This window comes from Juglans microcarpa x Juglans regia, chromosome 1D (assembly GCF_004785595.1).
Source record: "Juglans microcarpa x Juglans regia isolate MS1-56 chromosome 1D, Jm3101_v1.0, whole genome shotgun sequence".
NCBI lineage: Eukaryota > Viridiplantae > Streptophyta > Magnoliopsida > Fagales > Juglandaceae > Juglans > Juglans microcarpa x Juglans regia.
In genome coordinates this window covers 49,333,768-49,353,666 of record NC_054594.1, presented here as the reverse complement: position 1 = coordinate 49,353,666, position 19,899 = coordinate 49,333,768, and the positions used below count along the sequence as shown (strand labels likewise).

The following is a 19,899-nucleotide window of genomic DNA, read 5'->3' as shown; positions in this document are numbered from 1 at the left end:
TATTTTTAACCTTATCATATAGAGTATCAGTACACCTAAAGTTGAGAGCTCAAATCCGATTCCGCTCCGACAAATTGGAATTGGATCGAAGCCTACACAATTAGTCAGAAACAGCCGAACCCAACCCAATGAAGTTGGGCTTAACTCAACTAAAGTTTGGGCTTAAGTGACTGAGCACTTCAGTGCAACTTTTCATCTGTTGCATGCCGAATAGGCTTTTGACATGAAAACCGAATGAGTTTTTGGTCGGTCCTGCTACTAGATACGTGGTGTGCAGCTTTACTCATGTACTGTCGGTGAAAGTAATGGACAATCTAAACAAGACGTAACATGTAGAGATTAAAGGTTTCTTAGAGATTAGTCGATTATATAGATTAGATAATATATATTGGTATACCAGTTTTACGCTCCACATGGTTTTTATTAAGTATTTTCTTTTCCACCTAGATGCACGTGACGGAACATTCTACCTGCTTGGAACCAGACATGGGGCTCAAATGGCGATCGAGAAACCAATTTTTATTTAAGTTTATTTTATTCGTAAAATTGTCTGCAGTTTTACGTACAGGTGATGTTATAATTTGCAAGTCGATCTATTATATATATATATAATATATATATATAACACATCATGATTTATTGTGAGATACATTATTTTCATTAACAGTCAAAATACTATTAATATTAATTTTTTTTTTTATATGTAAACTGATATGTATATATTTATATATATATTTTAGACTTTTAAATGAGTGATCATGTATTTAATGTGTCCAGTGGTAGAACCAGGAATTTGTTTTAGGGGGGCAAGCAAAGCTAAAACTATAATAAAATATTTTTTATTCTAATTCTATACAATTTTTTCTCGGTATAGAACAATATCATAGTAAAATTTAAAATAAAAATAAAATATGTTTAATACAACCTATGTATTAAAAAAGTATATGATATGTCAAGAACAATATATCATATAAATAACATAAAGACACTCATACAAATATATGTCAAGAAACACATAGTGTCTAAATTAATTGTAACTTGCGTTCTTTTAAAGAAACAAAATCATCAAGTATTGAATCTAAATCAAAATTCTTAACTATTTTTCTTTCAATATAGACAACTAAATTATTTGCTAGAAACTCAGTTTTAATTTTGTTGCGAAGTCTTGTTTAACAATCTTTATAGCTGAAAATGCTTGTTCATTGGTCGCTGTAGATACTGGAAGAGTCAAAGCAAGACGAATCAATCTATTAATAAGATAGTATATATTTGATTTCTCTGTCTCTACCAATCTTTGACATAAAGCTGCAATGGATGACAAATTCTGAAATTTCAGATTAGTAAGCATATCAACTTCAAAATGCTTCAATTGAAACCTTAAATTAATTTTCTCATTCTCAAAAAAATAAGAGGATAATACTTTTCTGTAAGACAATAGATATCATCAATATTAAAGGATTTATAAGCATCATTTGGGTTCAAAGCTGAGCTAATGGTTAAAAGCTTTATCTCTTCTTCACCAAGCCTACTGTTTAGCACTTGCATTTAAAAATCTATAGTAACATTAAATATTTCAAAATGATAATGATGTTCTATCGTAATGTGATATCGTTGATGACAACCACGACCTTGTATATAATGAGACCTCAATTCTGGAATGTCAATAGCAGTAGAAAGTTAGAAACTGTAAATTTGTAGGCGACAACGGGCATAAGAGAAGAAAACCATCTGACTTTCCTTTTTTATTTTTATTGATAGTAAAAACGTGTCATCATGTTATTAGATTATTTTATTTCATGTGAGATGTATTTTATTTATTTTATTTTTAAATCGGATTAAATTAATTTTTTTTTTAAATTAGACTTATAAGTAATTAATCTATAAGATCAAAATAATTTTATAGAGGGGGGTCAAGATAATTTTTAGAAAAGGAGCCAACACAAGATGGGATTAATATCATCTTATTAAATTATAAAAAATTAATATGTATTATTTTTTTTTCAAACTTTTGGGGGGGGGGGGGGGGGGGGGGGACATGGCCAACCTGCCCCTTCATAGTTCCGCCACTGAATGTGTCCTCCATAAATAGATTTGTAAACAGAAATAATATTCTCGTTAATTTTTTTGCAAAGCTAATTTGTAACTTTATTAAACCAGCCAATTAGCACCTAATTGTGAATTGTAACATGAAAATGCCTTCATTTTTAAGTGACCAGTACCGTAAAACTCTGCTAGAGAAGGCTAGTAGCTAGCTAGTATGTGATGTGAGATTTGGTCTGCTTTAAAGCTAAAAAAATGGTGGATATGACGAGCGACCAAGACAAAATGTTTAAAAATTAAAAAGTACTTCCCTGAAAGAGGGATAGACGTCGTTCCATCCATCCGAAGGCCGGGTCCTTCACAGCTAATGCTAAAAGACAAATCATGTATGTATGTTACTTGAATCATGTGGACTCTGTGCTGTAAACAAGTAGAACTATATATGGATTGTTCTCTCAAACACATCATTAGCTTAGGCCAGAGGGGAATTAAGCTACTAGAGAAGTCACGCTCATGACTTGGAATAACCTTATAATCAGTGCAAAGTAGTGGGGAGTTGAAAAACATGGTCATGATGAGTCTCGCTTTGTGGGTAAAAGAAATGGATAGCGAGTTTATAGCTTCAATTTTACATGCAATAATTGCTACATTTGTCAACATGGATTAACCCATGCATGCACGGTGTTTTGTTTTTGAAAAAAAAAAAAAAAAGGAGTACCCCAATTATATTGATAGCTTTCACTTATGACGAAGAAAATCGTAGTTACAACGAGACTCCTAGATTATACAATGTATAAAATAAAAAAACTCAAGATTCAAAAACCAACTAGGCATCCTAATAAAACACTATAGTTCTAAAAATACAAGCCCAAACCAATCCAAAAACAATCTTGAATAATAAAAATAAAACCTGCAACCTGCAAAAAAGATGGCACATAGAAATAATGATATGAAATAAAGTAACCAAAATACAAACTTACCAAGGACAAATCTATGAGATGCGCAGGCGAGGGAGACCAATCTTATCCAAATAAAAAAGACCTCTTAATTGACTAGGAAGAGAATCATCACTAACCAAATGCATATTTAAGTCTCTACCACTTTGCTTAGCAAGGAAGTCGGCCATTGTATTACTTCACGAAAAATATGACGAACACGACACTCCATACAGTTAAGGTAATCATGCATGGTTATCACTAGCTAACTAGCTTGGTTATGGGAGTAGATTCCTATTCCTTTTCTAAATTAAAATATTTCCTTGTCATCGGTTGTTCAGCAGCCACTATCATACTTTGCGTTTATAAGGCAATGCCTAATTGCTTTGTTTAGTAGTAAAGACTAAAGGTAGCTCGCTAGCTAGAATGGCTTTCTACAACGTCTTGCTTCTGATTGTCCTCATCATTGCTTCCCGGGCATTAATTCTCAAAGCCGATTGCAAGCTTTCCCCAGAATACTATTCCTCCAAATGCCCCAAAGCATTGTCTGTTGTTCAGGCAGCAGTTATAGCAGCCATCAAGCGCGAAACACGTATCGGGGCTTCTTTACTCCGCTTGCATTTCCATGATTGTTTCGTAAATGTCAGTGCATATATAGCTTTCTAGCATATATAGCTTTCTAGCCCACGGGCACGCACACATGCACACACACATTTGTCATCGACGTTTTGGTAAATTGAAAATGGTTGTGTTGATAAAATGAATGATCAGGGCTGTGACGCATCGGTACTGTTGGATGATACGGGCAGCTTTATAGGAGAGAAGACAGCAATTCCCAATAATAACTCGGCTAGAGGATTCGATGTCGTTGATGCCATAAAGGCCAGATTGGAGAAGGTCTGCCCCCAAGTGGTGTCCTGTGCTGATATTCTTGCTCTGGCTGCTCGTGACTCGGTTGTTTATGTAAGCGCTCCCTTTTGCATCACCTAATTAACATCTAGCTTTAGGAAAATTGTTCTTAATTTTGTTTCTCCCCAAATTAAGGTTCGAAGAAATATAGTTCTTTTACCTATTATGTTGGACATTTGCAGTTAGGGGGTCCTTCATGGGAAGTTGGTTTGGGAAGAAGAGATTCTACCACTGCTAACAGAAGTGCAGCCAATACCTTTATCCCTCCACCTACTTCCAGTCTAGGCGATCTCTTATTAAACTTCTCCGCGCAGGGGCTCTCAATGAAGGAAATGGTCGCCCTTGCAGGTACATTCAGTTTCAGTTTGGACCAAACGAGTATTAACTGTCAAGAAAGCCATGGGCACTAGTACCAATGCTTACATCTCTCTCTCTCCCAAAAAAAAGAAAACAAAAGAAAATGAAAAGCCCCAAACGACAAAACGGGGTGGAGAACTTTTTATTTTTTATTTTAAGAAAAGCACCTCTAATATTATAAATAATAAAGTGGTAGTTGCCAAAACAGCAACAGTAGAGCTGAAATAAAATTTATATATATGAGAAAATATGCAAATCAGCTTACAGCTACAGCACATCATGTCTAAATTTATATATATATATAATATGTGAGGTGTGCGGAGAGAGCCGCACTCTTTATACATTAACAGGTGGGTATGAAAACGGGGTGGAGAAATTAATGTTTCTTCCGGCATAATGTCAAAAGTAATCGTTCCTTGTTTTGCTTTTAGTTTTTCAAAACTTATAGTACTGGATTGGGATATCACGCAATTCGATCCGACTTGATAGTCTAAAGCAATTACTACCCTTGGTGGCAGGTGCACATACTATTGGCCTGGCTAGATGCACATCATTCCGAGCGCACATTTACAATGAATCCAATATTGATTCCTCCTATGCCCAGTCATTGCGGCGCAACTGCCCTGTTAGCGGAAATGACAACAAGCTTTCACCCCTTGACCTCCAAACCCCGACCCATTTTGATAATCTGTATTATAAGAATTTGTTGGCTAAAAAGGGTCTTCTTCATTCCGATCAGGAGTTCTTTAATAATAATTCTACTGATTTCCTGGTCCAGACTTATGCTGCGGACACTCAAGTATTTTTCCAGGACTTTGCTAAGGCTATGATTAAAATGAGCCAAATCAAGCCTCTCACAGGAAGTAAGGGAGAGATCAGAATCAACTGCAGAAAAGTCAATCAGAATTAAACTATCTGTACATGTCTTAACCTAAGCACAAGAGAAGAAAAATCATGAGCTGAAGAATTCCACATCAGCAGACTCACTAGAAGCTTCAGGAATATGATCCTGCAACTATGTTATTCCTTTTTACAGCTGTTGTAACTGCTTTTTTATTCCTTTTCTGTTATTTTCCTATTGCTCATATGTGTGTACTTATGCCTATATAAGGCGTTGATGGTATTGTACAAGTGTGAGGAAATATTTGCAGAAGACTACTTTTCTGTTTCTCTTTATTCTGTTCTGATATGGTATCAGAGCTGTTGACTAGCAGTCTCTTTGATCCCTCATCCACAACCTCACCATGACCACAGAACTAGTGAACCTCACCACACCTTCCACCTCCATTTCCTCTTCTTTTTCACATATAGTCACCAGTAAGCTCAATCCTGATAACTATTTGCTTTGGCGTGTTCAAATCTCAGCCTAGACAAGACCTCTTCTCCTATGTTGATGGAACGAAGACACCTCCAACCCAAAACCTTCCCACTGACTCGGATTACACCACAAAAACCAACCCAACATATCTTTCTCGGCGTAGAACAGAACAATTAATTCTTAGCATTCTTTTTTCTTCACTTACTGAATTTATTGGCCATGTTGTTTCAGCAAGAATCTCAAGGGAGCTATGGCTAGCGCTTTAGTCAATGTTCAGCTCACATTTTCAAGCAAAAGAGTTTGAAATCCGTTTCCAACTCACCAATTTATCCCGTGGAGAGCAACCTATCTTAGATTTTTTCAGCAAATAAGAATGCTCGCCGACACCCTTGCAACCACGGGCAACCCTCTTTGTGATAAGGAGTTTGTGACCTATCCTCTCAATGGCCTTGGCCCTTCCTATGAATTCTTTGTTACATTCATAACCACCAGAATTGATGTAACGTCCCGTTCCCGAAAGTCTGGAGAGTTAACTCCTATTACTCAAGAACAAATAAACAAAAATTTCACAAAATACTTAACTTACTTGTTCGATCCAAAAATCCGTGTTCCTCCATAGAAATACTAAACAAAAACCTTAATAAAATAACATCTCCACAAAGATTCAAATTATTCATATCTTGACGTTCTGAAATAACCGCTAGAGATAAAACTACTAAATATGATTCTCCAAAATACTTGCACCCTTAGCACTCATTCATCTATGATCGTCAGACTTTTCCAATACGTCATACTCTTGTTCTCCAGTTGAACCATAAAAATATTTGAAAAATGTTATGGAGATAAGGGGTGAGTTATCAACAACTCAGTAAGCGGAGAACATATACTAGTATGTAAACATGAGCATTTTTATAGAGTTCGGAATGCAAAAACAAAACATTTCAGTTTCAATATGCAAATCTCAAAAATACATATTATCAGAAAATCAGAGCGACATTTCAAACATTTTATATTCAGAAACCAACTTTTCGTATTCAAAAACTCCTTTGGCACAACATGACTAAACATTTTCATCTTATCATATCATATCAAAGCATCATATCAAAACATATGCCATGTTTAACCCCCGTGGTATGGTTGTGCATTCTGCGGAAAGCTAAGCATAACATAAATCACTATGTTATCAAAGCGATTGCACTCAGAACAGAAAACCTCTATTATATCTCGTGGCGGGTTAGAGGTCATTATTATCTCTCATGATAGGGTCAAAGGTCACTATTATATCCTGTGACAGGGCCAGAGGTCACTATTTTATCCCGTGACAGGGCCAGAGGTCACCACTGTATCACGTGACAGGACTAGGGGTCACTATTGTATCCAGTGACAGGGCCATAGGTCACTATTATATTTCATGACATGGTCATATATCAAAGCAAAACAGAATCAGAAAGTTATACCAAAGGTTTTTCAGATGCCACATCATATCAAATCAGAGTACTGAAATTCAAATCATTTCACATTTTCCAAAACAGATTTAGAATATCTTCACGTCACATGCAAAAATGATCAATTTTCATATTCGCTCATATTTTTCTGAGTTCAATAATAGAATGTCAAAAATAAGTTCATGTCTACACCAGTCATGCTAGAAAATATTTTATTCTTATACATAATTTCATGAGTAATGCAGAACAAATAATTGAAGTCGTTTCAGATTTTTTTTCATAACAAAACATGCATATTTTCCAAAAGAGACCTCAGTTCATTTTATTTTATGCAAAGTCTAGTATAGAAACCCTGTTTACCTGGACTTCTTAGTTTTTCAGAATTTTCCTAAAAAATGTCGAGTTAACTATAAATTGTTACCGAGAAGGGAGGAGCTGCGTGCTGTGCGACGAAGAAGGATGTTGTCTCAGCTGCGTCGTACTAAGAGAAAAAGAGATGAGCGAGAGAGAGAGATCGAGAGGGCCACGGCATGAGGGAGAGATGTTACCGAGAGAGAGGGTGGTGGTTTGAGCCGGAGGCAGTGCAGCAAGGCTATAGGGTGTAGCAAGATTGGGTTGTGGCCATTTCCGTCGAGAACGTTGGCTGAACTCGTGCTTGGGGAAGAGGGTCTGGCTATGGAAGTGCTCTATTTCTTGGTGCAAAAATTGAGCAGTTTCGACTTCTTTCGGTGATTTGTTTACAGGTTGTGTGGCTTCTGGTGGAGGCTTGCAGTGGTTGGTTTTGCTTCGGGTCTAGTGTCTTCTGTCGGGAAAGGGGCCAGTCATGTGGGCTGCGGCATGGAAGAACTTGGCAGTGGGACTGCCCTTCAGTGGTGGTTGTGCGGGTTCTCGTGGGGCTTGGGCAGTGCTTGGCAGAAGCTCTAGGCTTTGGAGGAAGAAGACAAGGGTGCAGGGGCAACGATGCTAGTGCGAAACCATGGAGCTGCTGCGGCAACCCTAGCTTTAGGTTGAAGATCATTTATGTCTAATGTGTATGAGTTCTATATTATAAAGGGATCGTTGCCGTGAAAATAGAATGGAGATATGCGTGAACTGTGAAGTTAACGTGTGAATATATAGGTGATTGGAACAAAAAAACAAAACTCTAAAGCTGAGGAGAAGAGAGGCATACATGCATGAGAGTGCAATCATGCGAGGTGGCCAAAATATCATAAACTCATAGTTGGTTTTCATGGTTTAAAACAAACGGGTGTGGGCTTGGGTCTTGGTCTTTTTCTTGACTCATCGGTCACAACTCAATTTCTAAAAATAATTCAACTAGTCCAAAAATTTTCTCAACTCATAAAAATATTTTTAACCTAATTATCAACACAAAAGAAAAAAAATCATAAACCTCCAAAACAAAGATTTTAAGCCCGTAGTCTATTTCAAAAAAAAAAAAAAAAACTCGAACACTCAATTAGATTTTTCATACGCATAAGCAAAAATATATAAAAAATCGGGTTTGGCTCGATCTGGGTGTTACAACTGAACCTGTAACTTCTCATGAACTCTCCATTTACTGCTCATCCATGAAAGTCACATATCCCATATTTCCCACAGCACTAGCTCTCCCACTCCTTTTGAACCATCTGTAAATTTGAGTACTGGAAGCCCACGTGATCAATGAGGCAGAGGTCGTTGCTGTGGTAGCAGATATGGTCGTGGTTGGAATAGATTTGTCTCCAACAGAGGTCGATTCTCATCTTTGCCACATTTCACTAGCAACCCTCACCAATCCAACCCAATCAGATGTACCTGCCAAGTTTGTCTTAAGCCTGGCCACACTGCCCTCCAATGTCACTACCGATTTGACCATGCATATCAATATGAACCACCACGTTCCTTTTCTGCCAACTACACATCTCCCCCAGCCTCACTTGATTCAATGTGGTACCTTGACTCTGTTGTCACTCATCATATTATACATGACCTCTCCCAACTTAACCTCTCGTCTAAACCGTATCCTGGAAATGGGCAGATTTGAGTTGGGAATGGGACTGGATTGCCCATCCACAACATTGGTGATTCCTCATTTTTCTAATTTTTCTTCTTTACATCTTTATAATTTTCTCCATGTCTCTTCTATTACAAAAAATCTAGTCTCATTCTCACAATTTTGTACTGGCAATTCATATTTTTTGAATTTCATTCAACCCATTTTTTGGTTAATGACAAGTCAACCGGGAAGCTCCTCATCAACGGTCCAACTCATGATGGCATTTATCAGTTCCCTCCACCCTTGTTCTCCTCTTCCCCAATTGTCACATTGGTGAAAAGCATCACTCAGTCAATGACATAGAAGATTGGGACATCCCTCTCTTAATCTTGTTTCAAGAATTGTGCGCACCAATTGCTTGCCTTATTTTCCAAATGCCTATGCCTTCACTTGTCCCAAATTTCCTCTAGTTAAAGCACATCAACTTCCTTTTTCTCTTAGTTCAATTTGTACTGTAAAACCATTAGGATTCATTTGGGCCGATGTATGGGCCCAGCCCCGCTTGTTTCAAGAAATGGCTTTAAGTACTACTTATTAGTTGTTGATCATTTTACAAGATTCTCTTGGATATTTCCTATTAAATACAAGTATGATGTCTTACAAGTCTTCATTTATTTCATTAATTTTGTCAAAAGATTTTTTAACACTAAAATCATTTCCTTACAAACTAATACAGGAGGTGAATTTCACACTCTCACATCACTTTATAAGAATCTTGGCATTTCTCATCGTTTTTCATGTCCTCACACTTACAAAAAAAATGGGTTCATTGAACGAAAACACATACATATTATGAAAACTGGTCTCACTCTCCTAGCCCAAGCCTCTCTTCCATTATCCTTTTGGGATGATGCTTTTGAAACGACTACTTATCTAATTAGTTTACTTCCTACACATGTTCTTCAGAATAAATCACCATATTTTATGGTCTACCACAAGCCCCCAAATTACTCATTTTAAAAAAAATTTGGCTGCGTGTGTTGGCCAAGTTTACAACCCTACAATCCTCATAAATTGAGTTTTCGATCCACTTCTTGTCTCTTTCTTGGGTACAATTCGTTTGCCCCATTTCTCAGCCCAACTCACCCACGGTCTCTCTTCCTTGTTTTCCCCATTTAATTCTAGGCCCAGCTCCTCTAATTCCATCTGGCCCATCCAATCTCTCTCAACCCATACTTAATTCTTCTCCTTCACACTCTTCTTTACCGACAAATTCAATCCCCTTTAACTCAAATTCTCATCAGACTTCATCTTCCCCCTTTACCTCACCTCCCCCTTCCTCTCAAATTGTTCAACGTCACCCCTCACTCATCCCTCCTCAATCACCAGTCATTACAAGATCTCAAACAGCCTCTTCTTGACCTCGTATACTCATCGATGAAACGATCATTTACCCTCCTCGCCTCTGTCTCCTTTCCACCGCAACGGTACCTGTCGAGCCATCCTCCTTTACCCTAGCCTCCAAATATCCTGAATGGCGCACTACCATGACCCGTGAATTCAAAGCCTTCGTTCAAACAAAAACTTGGACTCTTGTTCCCCCTTCATATGCTTCTAACCTTGTTGGTTGCAAGTGGGTCTTCCGGACTAAGCTACACTCAGATGATTCAATTGAAAGGAGGAAAGCAAGGCTTGTCGCCAAGGGCTTCCATCAATAGCCCGACGTCGTTATACTGAGACATTCACTCTCGTCGTCAAACCTTCCACAATCTGTTTGGTCCTCTCCATTGCTATTGCTCAAAGCTAGTCTCTTCGATAATTTGATATACAAAACACATTTCTCCATGGAACTCTCAATGAGACTGTGTTTATGCAACAACCATCAGGTTTTGTTGATCCCCATCGACCCGATTATGTGCGTAAGCACAACAAGGCCATTTATGGCCTTAAACAGGCTTCTCGTGCGTGGTTTGCACATTTGAGTTCTTGGCAACTTAGCTATGGATTCTCGGCTCCAAAGGTGATCCGTTCTTATTCATCCTTCACAAAGGAGATCTCTACATCTTCATTTTAGTCTATGTTGATGACATGGTAATTACCTAATCTTCACCAGCTGCTATTGACAATTTTCTTACTGCTCTTAGTCAAGTTTTTTTAGTAACTGATTTAGGACGTCTCTCTTATTTTCTTGGATTGGAACTTGATTATATGCTTGATGGTATACTAATTTCCCAACGAAAATATACATTTGATATCCTAAGAAAAACAAATATGCTTGAAGCCAATCCGATTTCATCCCCTATGTCTGTCTCCACTAAACTTTCCAAATTTGATTCCCCATCATTAAAAAATGCCACATTATTCAAAAGTGTTGTAGGCAGCTTACAATATCTCTCTTTAACTAGGCCGGGCAATTCCTTCGCTTGCAGCAAGGTCTTTCAATTCATGCATGAACCTAAACTCAATCATTGGACAGCTGTTAAAAGAATTATCCAGTATCTTAAACTCATTATTAATCTTGGTCTCTTCTTTGCAAAAAAATCTTGATTCATTCTTAATGCTTACTCGGATGCATACTGGGCTGGTTGCCCAGATGATAGACGTTCCACAAGAGGATTTTGTATTTTTCTAGGTCATCACCTTATTTCATGGAGCTCTCGTAAACAACACACAGTAGCTTGATCTAGCATTGAGGCCAAGTATAAATCCTTGGCCAATATCACTACTGAGCTTATATGGCTGCAAACTCTGATAAGAGAACTTGGTTTCTCACTTTCTCTACCACCAGTTTTGTAGTGTGACAACTTGGGTGCCACATACTAATTAACTGCTAATCCTGTCTATCATTCACGTACCAAACACATGGATGTTGAATTTCATTTTGTAAGGGACATGGTAGCTGCCAAAACTCTTCAAGTCTCCTTCTACAGCAGTAAAGATCAATTGGTTGATGTTTTTACTAACCCCTTAGTTGCAAACAGATTTTCTACTCTTATATCAAGTCTTACTGTGCTTGACACCCATTGGACTAAGGGGGCATATTAACCTAAATCAAACTAGTGCACAACAGAAGAAAAATGAGCTGAAGAATTCCACATCAGCAAACTCACTAGAAGCTTCAGGAATATGATCCTGCAAATCTGTTATTCCTTTTACAGCTGTTGTAACTGCTTTTTGATTCCTTTTCTGTTATTGTCCTATTGCTCATATGTGTGTACTTATGCCTACATAAGGCGTTGATGGTATTGTACAATTGTGAGGAAATATTTGTAGAAGACTACTTTTCTGTTTCTCTTTATTCTGTTCTGATAACATGCAACTACAAATCACAAACTATTAAGTACATGCAAAAAGGATCGAACCACCTTTTCCTTTCCAAAATATATGTGCAATACATCTTCACTCTTTGAGAGATGACCATATATGTTTATCAATAAAACATCCTATTTATCCATGTAGAGGTTTATGAATGAAGTTCATCATCAAATATATATATATATATGTATGTATGTATGTATATATAGAAGTTGTCGATTTGTAATTGATAATTTTCTCATGAACTGCAACCCACTCAAGCATCATTCTACAATCTTTTGTCATGGAAAGTCAAAAGTTTCTACCCTGAGAAGTACGTGGGTAATTCAACTAAACCAAGGAAATTAAATAAAAATATATGAGATTTACTTAATACTCCGCGTCATTACTCCGGGAGGGCAACTTGAAGGTACATCTATCGACTTTGCTTTAGGCCTCGTTTGTTTTCAGGAAACTTCTCATCTCATCTCACCTCATCATTATAATTTTTTCAAATCCTCACACAAAATAAAATAAACAATTCAACTTTTTCAAATTCTAAAACAAAAATAATATTAAAAAATATATTCTAACAATATTTTATTCAACTTTTTAACTTTAATCTCAACTCATCTCATCTCATTTCTAAAAACAAACAAGCACTTACTCTTTTGGTTATCTGCCGTCTTCTTCCACTGTAGACTGAACGAGACTCCAACACACAATCACGCCTATACCTAAACCCAAAACAGAGGACACTTTACTACACTGCACATACATGGAATGCAGAACAAACATAACAAAATGAAGACAATGTTTATAAGCACGAGAATAAACGCAACGGAGGTATTCATATATATCTCCTTTAACTTAAAAATGGCTATAAACATCAACAGTAATAAACAGTACTACAGTATAAACAGTGCAAAACAGTGCAATAACGAATGGATCATGCTACAGCACCGCTGGGCTTAGTATGAAATTTTTTTATGTGTATTTTTTTAAGTTATTTTTTATATAGATTTTTTTTATACTTTTAAATATTTTTAAAAAATAAAATAAATTTAAAATATCATTAAAAAACACTTCCTTAATAAAAAAGTAAAAAAAATTATTAAAAAATACTTCCTTAATTACGAAGTTTATTTCATGATTAAGAAAGTATTTTTTAATAATGTTATAATTTTTATTTTATTTTTTAAAAATATTTAAAATTATTAAAAATATCCATATAAAAAAAAACTAAAAAAAAACACATATAAAAAAACACTAGAGCCGAGCTCCCAGCGAGGATCTAGCATTTTCTATAACGAATAGTGCTACAGTAATAAACAGTGCTTCATGAACAGTATGAACAGTGCTACGCTACAGTAATAAATACTGTTGAACAGTTTTACACAAACAGTAATAAACAGTGTTACGTGCATCCGTATCCTTCTTTATATCCTCACAGTAAAATCACCACATAAATAACCACAAAATTACCACACAAATCACAAAATCATTACAAAAATCACAAAATTACCATACAAATCATAAAATTACCACACAAATCATCACAAAAATCACCACACAAATCACTACACAAATCACAAAATGAGGGAAAAATGACGGAAAAAGTTAGGGTTTGGAATTTTAAATCTCAATCCTTCATCTTCAATCTCCAGATTTGATCCAACAGTGGAGGTTAAACTAATTTAAAATAGATAATTAAAATATAAATTCAACTTTAATTTATAAAATATTAATCCTTTATCATTAAATAAATGATAGAGTTTTGTTAAATATTTTTAAGAGAGTGAAATCATATAAATAATTAGAGTTTTTAATATAATTTAAATCTCATAATATTCTTAATTAACTAAAATCATTTAGATAAAATGATTTTCTACCATTATAATATTTTTGGAGTTTTCAAAATAGAATAGACTTACTTTATTGATGAAAAAATATGAGAGCAATATAGAAATAAAAGATTCTGTATTTTTTCAATGCTTCCTGGGTCATTGAGTATTGTGGTTAAATTCTACACAATTCATATCTTTTGCTAAGAAAATTATTGTTAAAATATCTAAAATCTTTTAATTTTCATATTACTCATATTACTATAACGTTTTGTTATCATTATGATACTTGTTAAAATTTATTTTCCTACTCTGTACATTAAATTATTAACTAATTATTTTTCTTGAAAAAAACATTATTTTTACACATCATATTATTTTTTTAGACACATAATTTTCAATTAGACAAATGGACAAACGTCCTTTGCACGTTATATAACTGCTAGTGTGTATATATATATATATATATATATATATATATATATATATATAAAAGCTGCATGCTAGTATAAACGGACCCTTCAAATATACGTACCTACTCGGTTATAAACAGCAGCAAAGTGCCTACCATCAAGCTAAGAAGGAAAAAAAAAAAAAAAAAAATTCCAGTCAATACCAAACTAATATAGCTTGACATGATACTTTAAATTGTAAATTTATTTTTATTTAAAATAGATCTAATGTATCATATAAAAATATATTATTTGTGGATTTATTTTATAAAATCCTTTTGTGGTTGTAGCCAGCACTTCTCTCTTTTTTATATTCAACTTGGAATGTTACAATCTTTGATCTCCTTAAATATATGATGTCCTCTTTAAATCATTTTTTTTTAAAAAGATGATAGTATCTCAATTTTATTGATAGTCTTATTTTTTATGCAAAAAAATTGTGGTTACAACAAGACACCTTAGGGTTACAAATAAGTATAAAGACCAAAACTCAGATATCAAAACCAAAAAGACCCAATCACAAACTAAGTCAAAAAATTACAAACCAAATAGAAAGAACAACCTTAAGAAACTAACCTGTAAGAAATCACACATATAAGAAAATAACAAAGAGAGGAGAACCAAAAACCAAGTACTCTTTAAATCAATGATAGACGTTTCATCCATTGATAGTTCATAAAAGTAGACTGACAAATTTATATAATTTGATATGATACGCTACTTTATAAAATTATTTTTATTCTTAAATAAATCTAACATATCAAATCAAATTATGGTAATATATGAGTTTACTTTTAAGAGATCATTTTATAGATCTAACACTTTTCTAAATCAAGAAAAACTTAAGTCATGTCTAAGTTTATATTTCAAAAGAATTTTGTTATAAATCAGTTATTGTTCACATCACACACTCCACATTTATAATTTTTTTTATAGGGTGTGGGGTGTTTTTATAGGTTGTAGGAGTGTTTTTCATAAGAAATAGAATGTGTGATGGTAAATAGTGGTTGATAAAAAGAATTTTTTATTTCAAAATAATTGGTTAAAATTTGGTGCAGTTCTCGAGATTTTAGTGGGAATAATTATAGAGTTCGGGTGAAGTTTTGGAACATGTATATTGATGAGAAGCATTAGCCTTTAGCAACCCCTTGTTTCTCACAAAACCATAGATATGGATCTGTGTACCCTGTCACCCAAAATGGTTAAGTGTCAAAACAATCATAAAAGAAGTCGGCAGCTCTCACTAAAACGGCTTTCCGTAGCACTTTCCACATGTTTACATCTACTGTGTTCCCTTTTGCATTTTTTTTTTTTTTTTTATGATGATGATGATGTGCTCCGTTTTGCTTGTTTTGCTAGGTTCCTGACATAATATTGCTCGGATGAATTGGCAAGACTCCCTAAAGTACTATCAAAATAGCACGTAAAAAAATGATAAACATATCCATTCATCAAATCCAACGGCTTTAATGGTTTGGTCGGCATTTCTTTTATTTTTTTCAATTTTCTCCACAATTTTAATATCTAGTTCCTTGATCACGCACGTGCACATCTGCAGATTCCTTGCTTTTGTACGTTATATGTAGATCTCATAACCATTTTGAGTAAAATGGGATTATATGTTTAATGCTTGATAAACACAACATTCTAATTAGTGGACGAAGCATATTAATTTATTAGCGTCAATAATATGGAAACTAGTGTTTACTGTTCCCAAAGACCGTCCAATTACTTTAGAAACCTTATTGCATCGAAGCATCAAACAGTACTATATATAATTCTAGAGGTTGGAAAATCCATTTCCATTACCAACAGGCAACAGTACCATATTCCAAAAAAAAAAAAAAAAAAAAAACAGGCAACAGTACCTACTGGCCTGGCCGGTGAAAAGTAGTTCGAAAATTCTATACTATATAGTCTGAGATTCTGAACATCTTCAGCTCATAGATCGGTACTTTCATCTAAGTAGGAATCCAACGGCTAACAGCATTTGGGCACAGGTACGCAAAAGCAAGAGTCCGAAACATGCAGCGGGGCAGTCAGAAAAACCGGATAAGTAGGCCTCTAGTTTAAAACGTCAACTGGTTTAGGGAAAGAGAGGAGTAAAATCAAGGGGCCACACCAAACACAAAAGCACGTTTTTCAACAGTCACTCCTATATATATACCAACATCCCGATGCCTCCCTCTTTCACCCCACTCATTCTTATTCACTACTATTCTGATCAAGAACATTTTTTTTGTGCACAAAGAAGAAGAAGAAGAAGAAGAAGAAGAAGATGATGGAAGCAATTCAGTCATGGGTTTCGGAGCATAAGCTCACTAGCATTGGTCAGTACGTTGTAACCCTCTTTCTGAATTGATGTTACTCTCTCTCTCTCTCTCTCTCTCTCTCTCTCTCTCTCTCTCTCTAACAGCTAGGCTAGGTAATTAACTAATAATAATATAATGAAATGGCTTGACATTATAGGGGCACTCTGGGCATCAGGAATTGGGGCATCGCTCGCTTATACACGCACAACATCTCCCCTAAAGCCAAGTCTCAGGCTTATCCATGCCAGGTACATACGCACTTACCATCTCTTCAAGACGGCCTCTTCCTTTTTTTGTTTACATAACGAGTGAGTTTGTGCACGCACGATCGATCGAGATACTAAAATTAAGGGTGTGCCTTAATTTGTTGTGAATTGTGGGTAGGATGCATGCACAGGCCTTAACATTGGCGGTGCTCTCTGGCGCAGCGGTCTACCACTACTACGAGAAGCGTGCCTGCACGGAACAAGCTACCAATGCTTCTCCAAAGTGATCGGATCATAGAAATCCATCTGTCTCTGATTTGTGGGTATGCGTATTAGGGGGCCTTTTTTTTTTAAAATCATGAGCATCCGGCCGGACTTACGCGTGCATGGATCGAAGAGAATGAAATAATAGATAGTGATCCATATTATAAGTTTGAGTAGTAGTACTAGTACTAGACCACCATGATGTTGCTAGCTTGTCTTGTAAGTACTCTTAATCCCGCAAATTAAGAGTACTCTTAATTTTTCAATAATATTCTGTCCTTTGTTGTAAATGCAATGAACTTGGAACTCCTTTTTCTCAGCAAAATCTGATTTTAGAGCCTCTAATCAATTGATCCCTCACTGGCTATACGCCTCATGTAGTGATTGATGGATATATAATTTTGCTAGTCCTTGGGACCGAATTATGATATTATTTTCCGCCTGCTAGCAATATATGGTCACAACAACGTTTTCGACATTCAATTTGATTACAAAGTTCAGCACGTCATCAGCACGTACGGATCATAACTGGAACTTGATCATGCACAGGTATGCGGGCACGAGCGTTTAATTTGTTAAGGGCTAACATATGTATGAAACTGTCACGCGCGGCAGCGTTTGACATGAATATATATTAATGTTGATTTGCTGCGCGCCAACGTCGACGGGGATGGTAGAATATTATGGAATTATATCTTTCAATCATTTACCCTCCTTAATTTTGGTTCACAATAGGATGGAAAAATTAATAAACAATTATATATTTTCCATTGTTCATTTATTCGTTATCACACCTAATTTAATTCTCTTCAAATTCCACCTATTTTGAAAATAAAATGATACATCCAAAAACAAAAATTAATACTGATGATGCAAGACTAAATAATGGGTCCTACTTATAATTAGGTTAAAAATTATGTGCAAAACGTTCTAAGATTAAACTCCGTTTGTATATATGAAAACGGTTTCATCTTATATCATCATCATAATTTTTTTAAATTTTCACATAAAATATAATAAATAATTCAACTTTTTCAAATCTCAAAACAATAATAATATTAAAAAATAATATTCTAATAATATTTTATTCAACTTTCAACCTTCATTTAAAACCATCTCATATCATCTCATAGCTATCCAAATAGGACCTAAAGAAAAAAGTTCAAATTAGAAAGTTGACAAAAGGAAAATAGCCAGTCATCGATCGGCGACCAACTCGGCTCATTATAAACCATCCTAAAGGATGTCATGCAACCACTTGCCAAGCTATTTATTTTACCCTCTTGACCTCCAAATACATCCTTATACTTATGATCAATATCTCTTATATGTGTGTGTATATCTATTCTATTATAATAAGTGGATATCTAGCTGTTACAGTAATTTTTTCTAGTCCATTACTTTTAATTAAGTCCATTACTTACCCTTCCAGTGCACCTATTACTGAGACCAACCATGCAACAAAGATGTCCATATTCAACGAGAGTGGAGGAGCAGTGCGAAGAACTAAGAGGTGGAGATGAGTGACGGTGGCAAGTGGCTGAACAACAGAGAAAAAGAGTGATGAGTGAGAGAGCATGGAGAGAGAGAGAGAGAGAGAGAGAGAGAGAGAGAATGCTTTGGGTGGCTGAAACTTACCCAATGAAGGAAGAAGAAGCAGCGGCACCGCGCAACAGAGGTTGAGTTTATGGTACTTCCAAGCTCGGCTAAGAACGTGGGCCAACAAGTTTGAAATCAGCAAAGGTTGATCTCGACATGAAGGTTGCAATGGAATTGGCAAGTGATGGTTTGCTCTGTTTCGGGAGTGGGAATACAGGGGATAATGCTGCCCACTACCAAAGCTCCTTCACACAACTGCCATAACACTACCCTACCAGTCTGAAACCCAGCCACAACCTCCCTTTAACACCAAAAAATCACCTCTATTTTGCTTCTTAAAAGCTGAGCAAGTTCTTGCTCAAGTCTCCGATCATGCTCCCCTTCATCGACCTCTCACTAGGTGTTGAACCTTGCGTCGCCTCCACCTGCACGGAAGCTGCCGCCGAGTACTGTGTATCACTCCAGCGGCTTTCCTCTCAATAAGTCATGACCAAACTCCCCCATTACTTTATGAACAGATTGTAATTACTTTGTATATTTATTTAATTACTTTATGGTTAGATGTTAAAATCTTGGTTATGCATTCTTTGAGTGTGGTGGCAGTATTAATTGTCGTGGCAATGATGCTATTTTTATTTATCTATGTTATTCTAATGTATCTTGACTTTAATTTTGAACTATTCTTTTTGTTTTCTAATATATCCAAATATGTAATTATTATACTTATCGACCTATTATTATCTAAAGATATTTGCTAAAGTTAACTCTCTTTTTTTCTCTCTATATGCATTAAATTATTCAATAATCAAGTTTTTTTAAAAAAAAACCAAATTATTTGTATAAAAAACCTGCCAGCTAGGCAAACTTGCTTTGCACGTGCTCTTGACCTAGTATGTATGTCATGTGTGTGTGTATATATATATATAAATATATATATATATATTTA

General features: G+C 35.5%; 1 protein-coding gene across 2 annotated transcripts; it reads left to right on the top strand.

Moving 5' to 3' along the window:
* The first annotated feature begins 3,361 nt into the window (after positions 1-3,361).
* LOC121241450 (peroxidase 4-like) lies at positions 3,362-12,201 on the top strand. 2 transcript variants are annotated; one of them, XM_041139237.1, is made up of 5 exons: positions 3,362-3,617; positions 3,747-3,938; positions 4,067-4,232; positions 4,760-5,176; positions 12,043-12,201. In XM_041139237.1, the coding sequence occupies exons 1-4, from the start codon at positions 3,402-3,404 to the stop codon at positions 5,149-5,151; spliced, it is 966 nt and encodes a 321-aa protein (XP_040995171.1). In that variant the 5' UTR covers positions 3,362-3,401; the 3' UTR covers positions 5,152-5,176; positions 12,043-12,201. The 2 variants fall into 2 exon arrangements, with proteins under 2 accessions (XP_040995171.1, XP_040995164.1); XM_041139230.1 differs by lacking the exon at positions 12,043-12,201 and having other exon boundaries at positions 3,363-3,617; positions 4,760-5,391.
* The last annotated feature ends 7,698 nt before the right edge of the window (positions 12,202-19,899 follow it).

What these genes read in the sequence shown, in the direction of transcription:
- LOC121241450 (XM_041139237.1), top strand. Translation starts at nt 3,402, where the DNA reads ATGGCTTTCTACAACGTCTTGCTTCTGATTGTCCTCATCATTGCTTCC. An exon ending in TCCATGATTGTTTCGTAAAT is followed by an intron (nt 3,618 to 3,746) that starts GTCAGTGCATAT and finishes ATGAATGATCAG; the next exon opens with GGCTGTGACGCATCGGTACT. An exon ending in CTCGTGACTCGGTTGTTTAT is followed by an intron (nt 3,939 to 4,066) that starts GTAAGCGCTCCC and finishes GGACATTTGCAG; the next exon opens with TTAGGGGGTCCTTCATGGGA.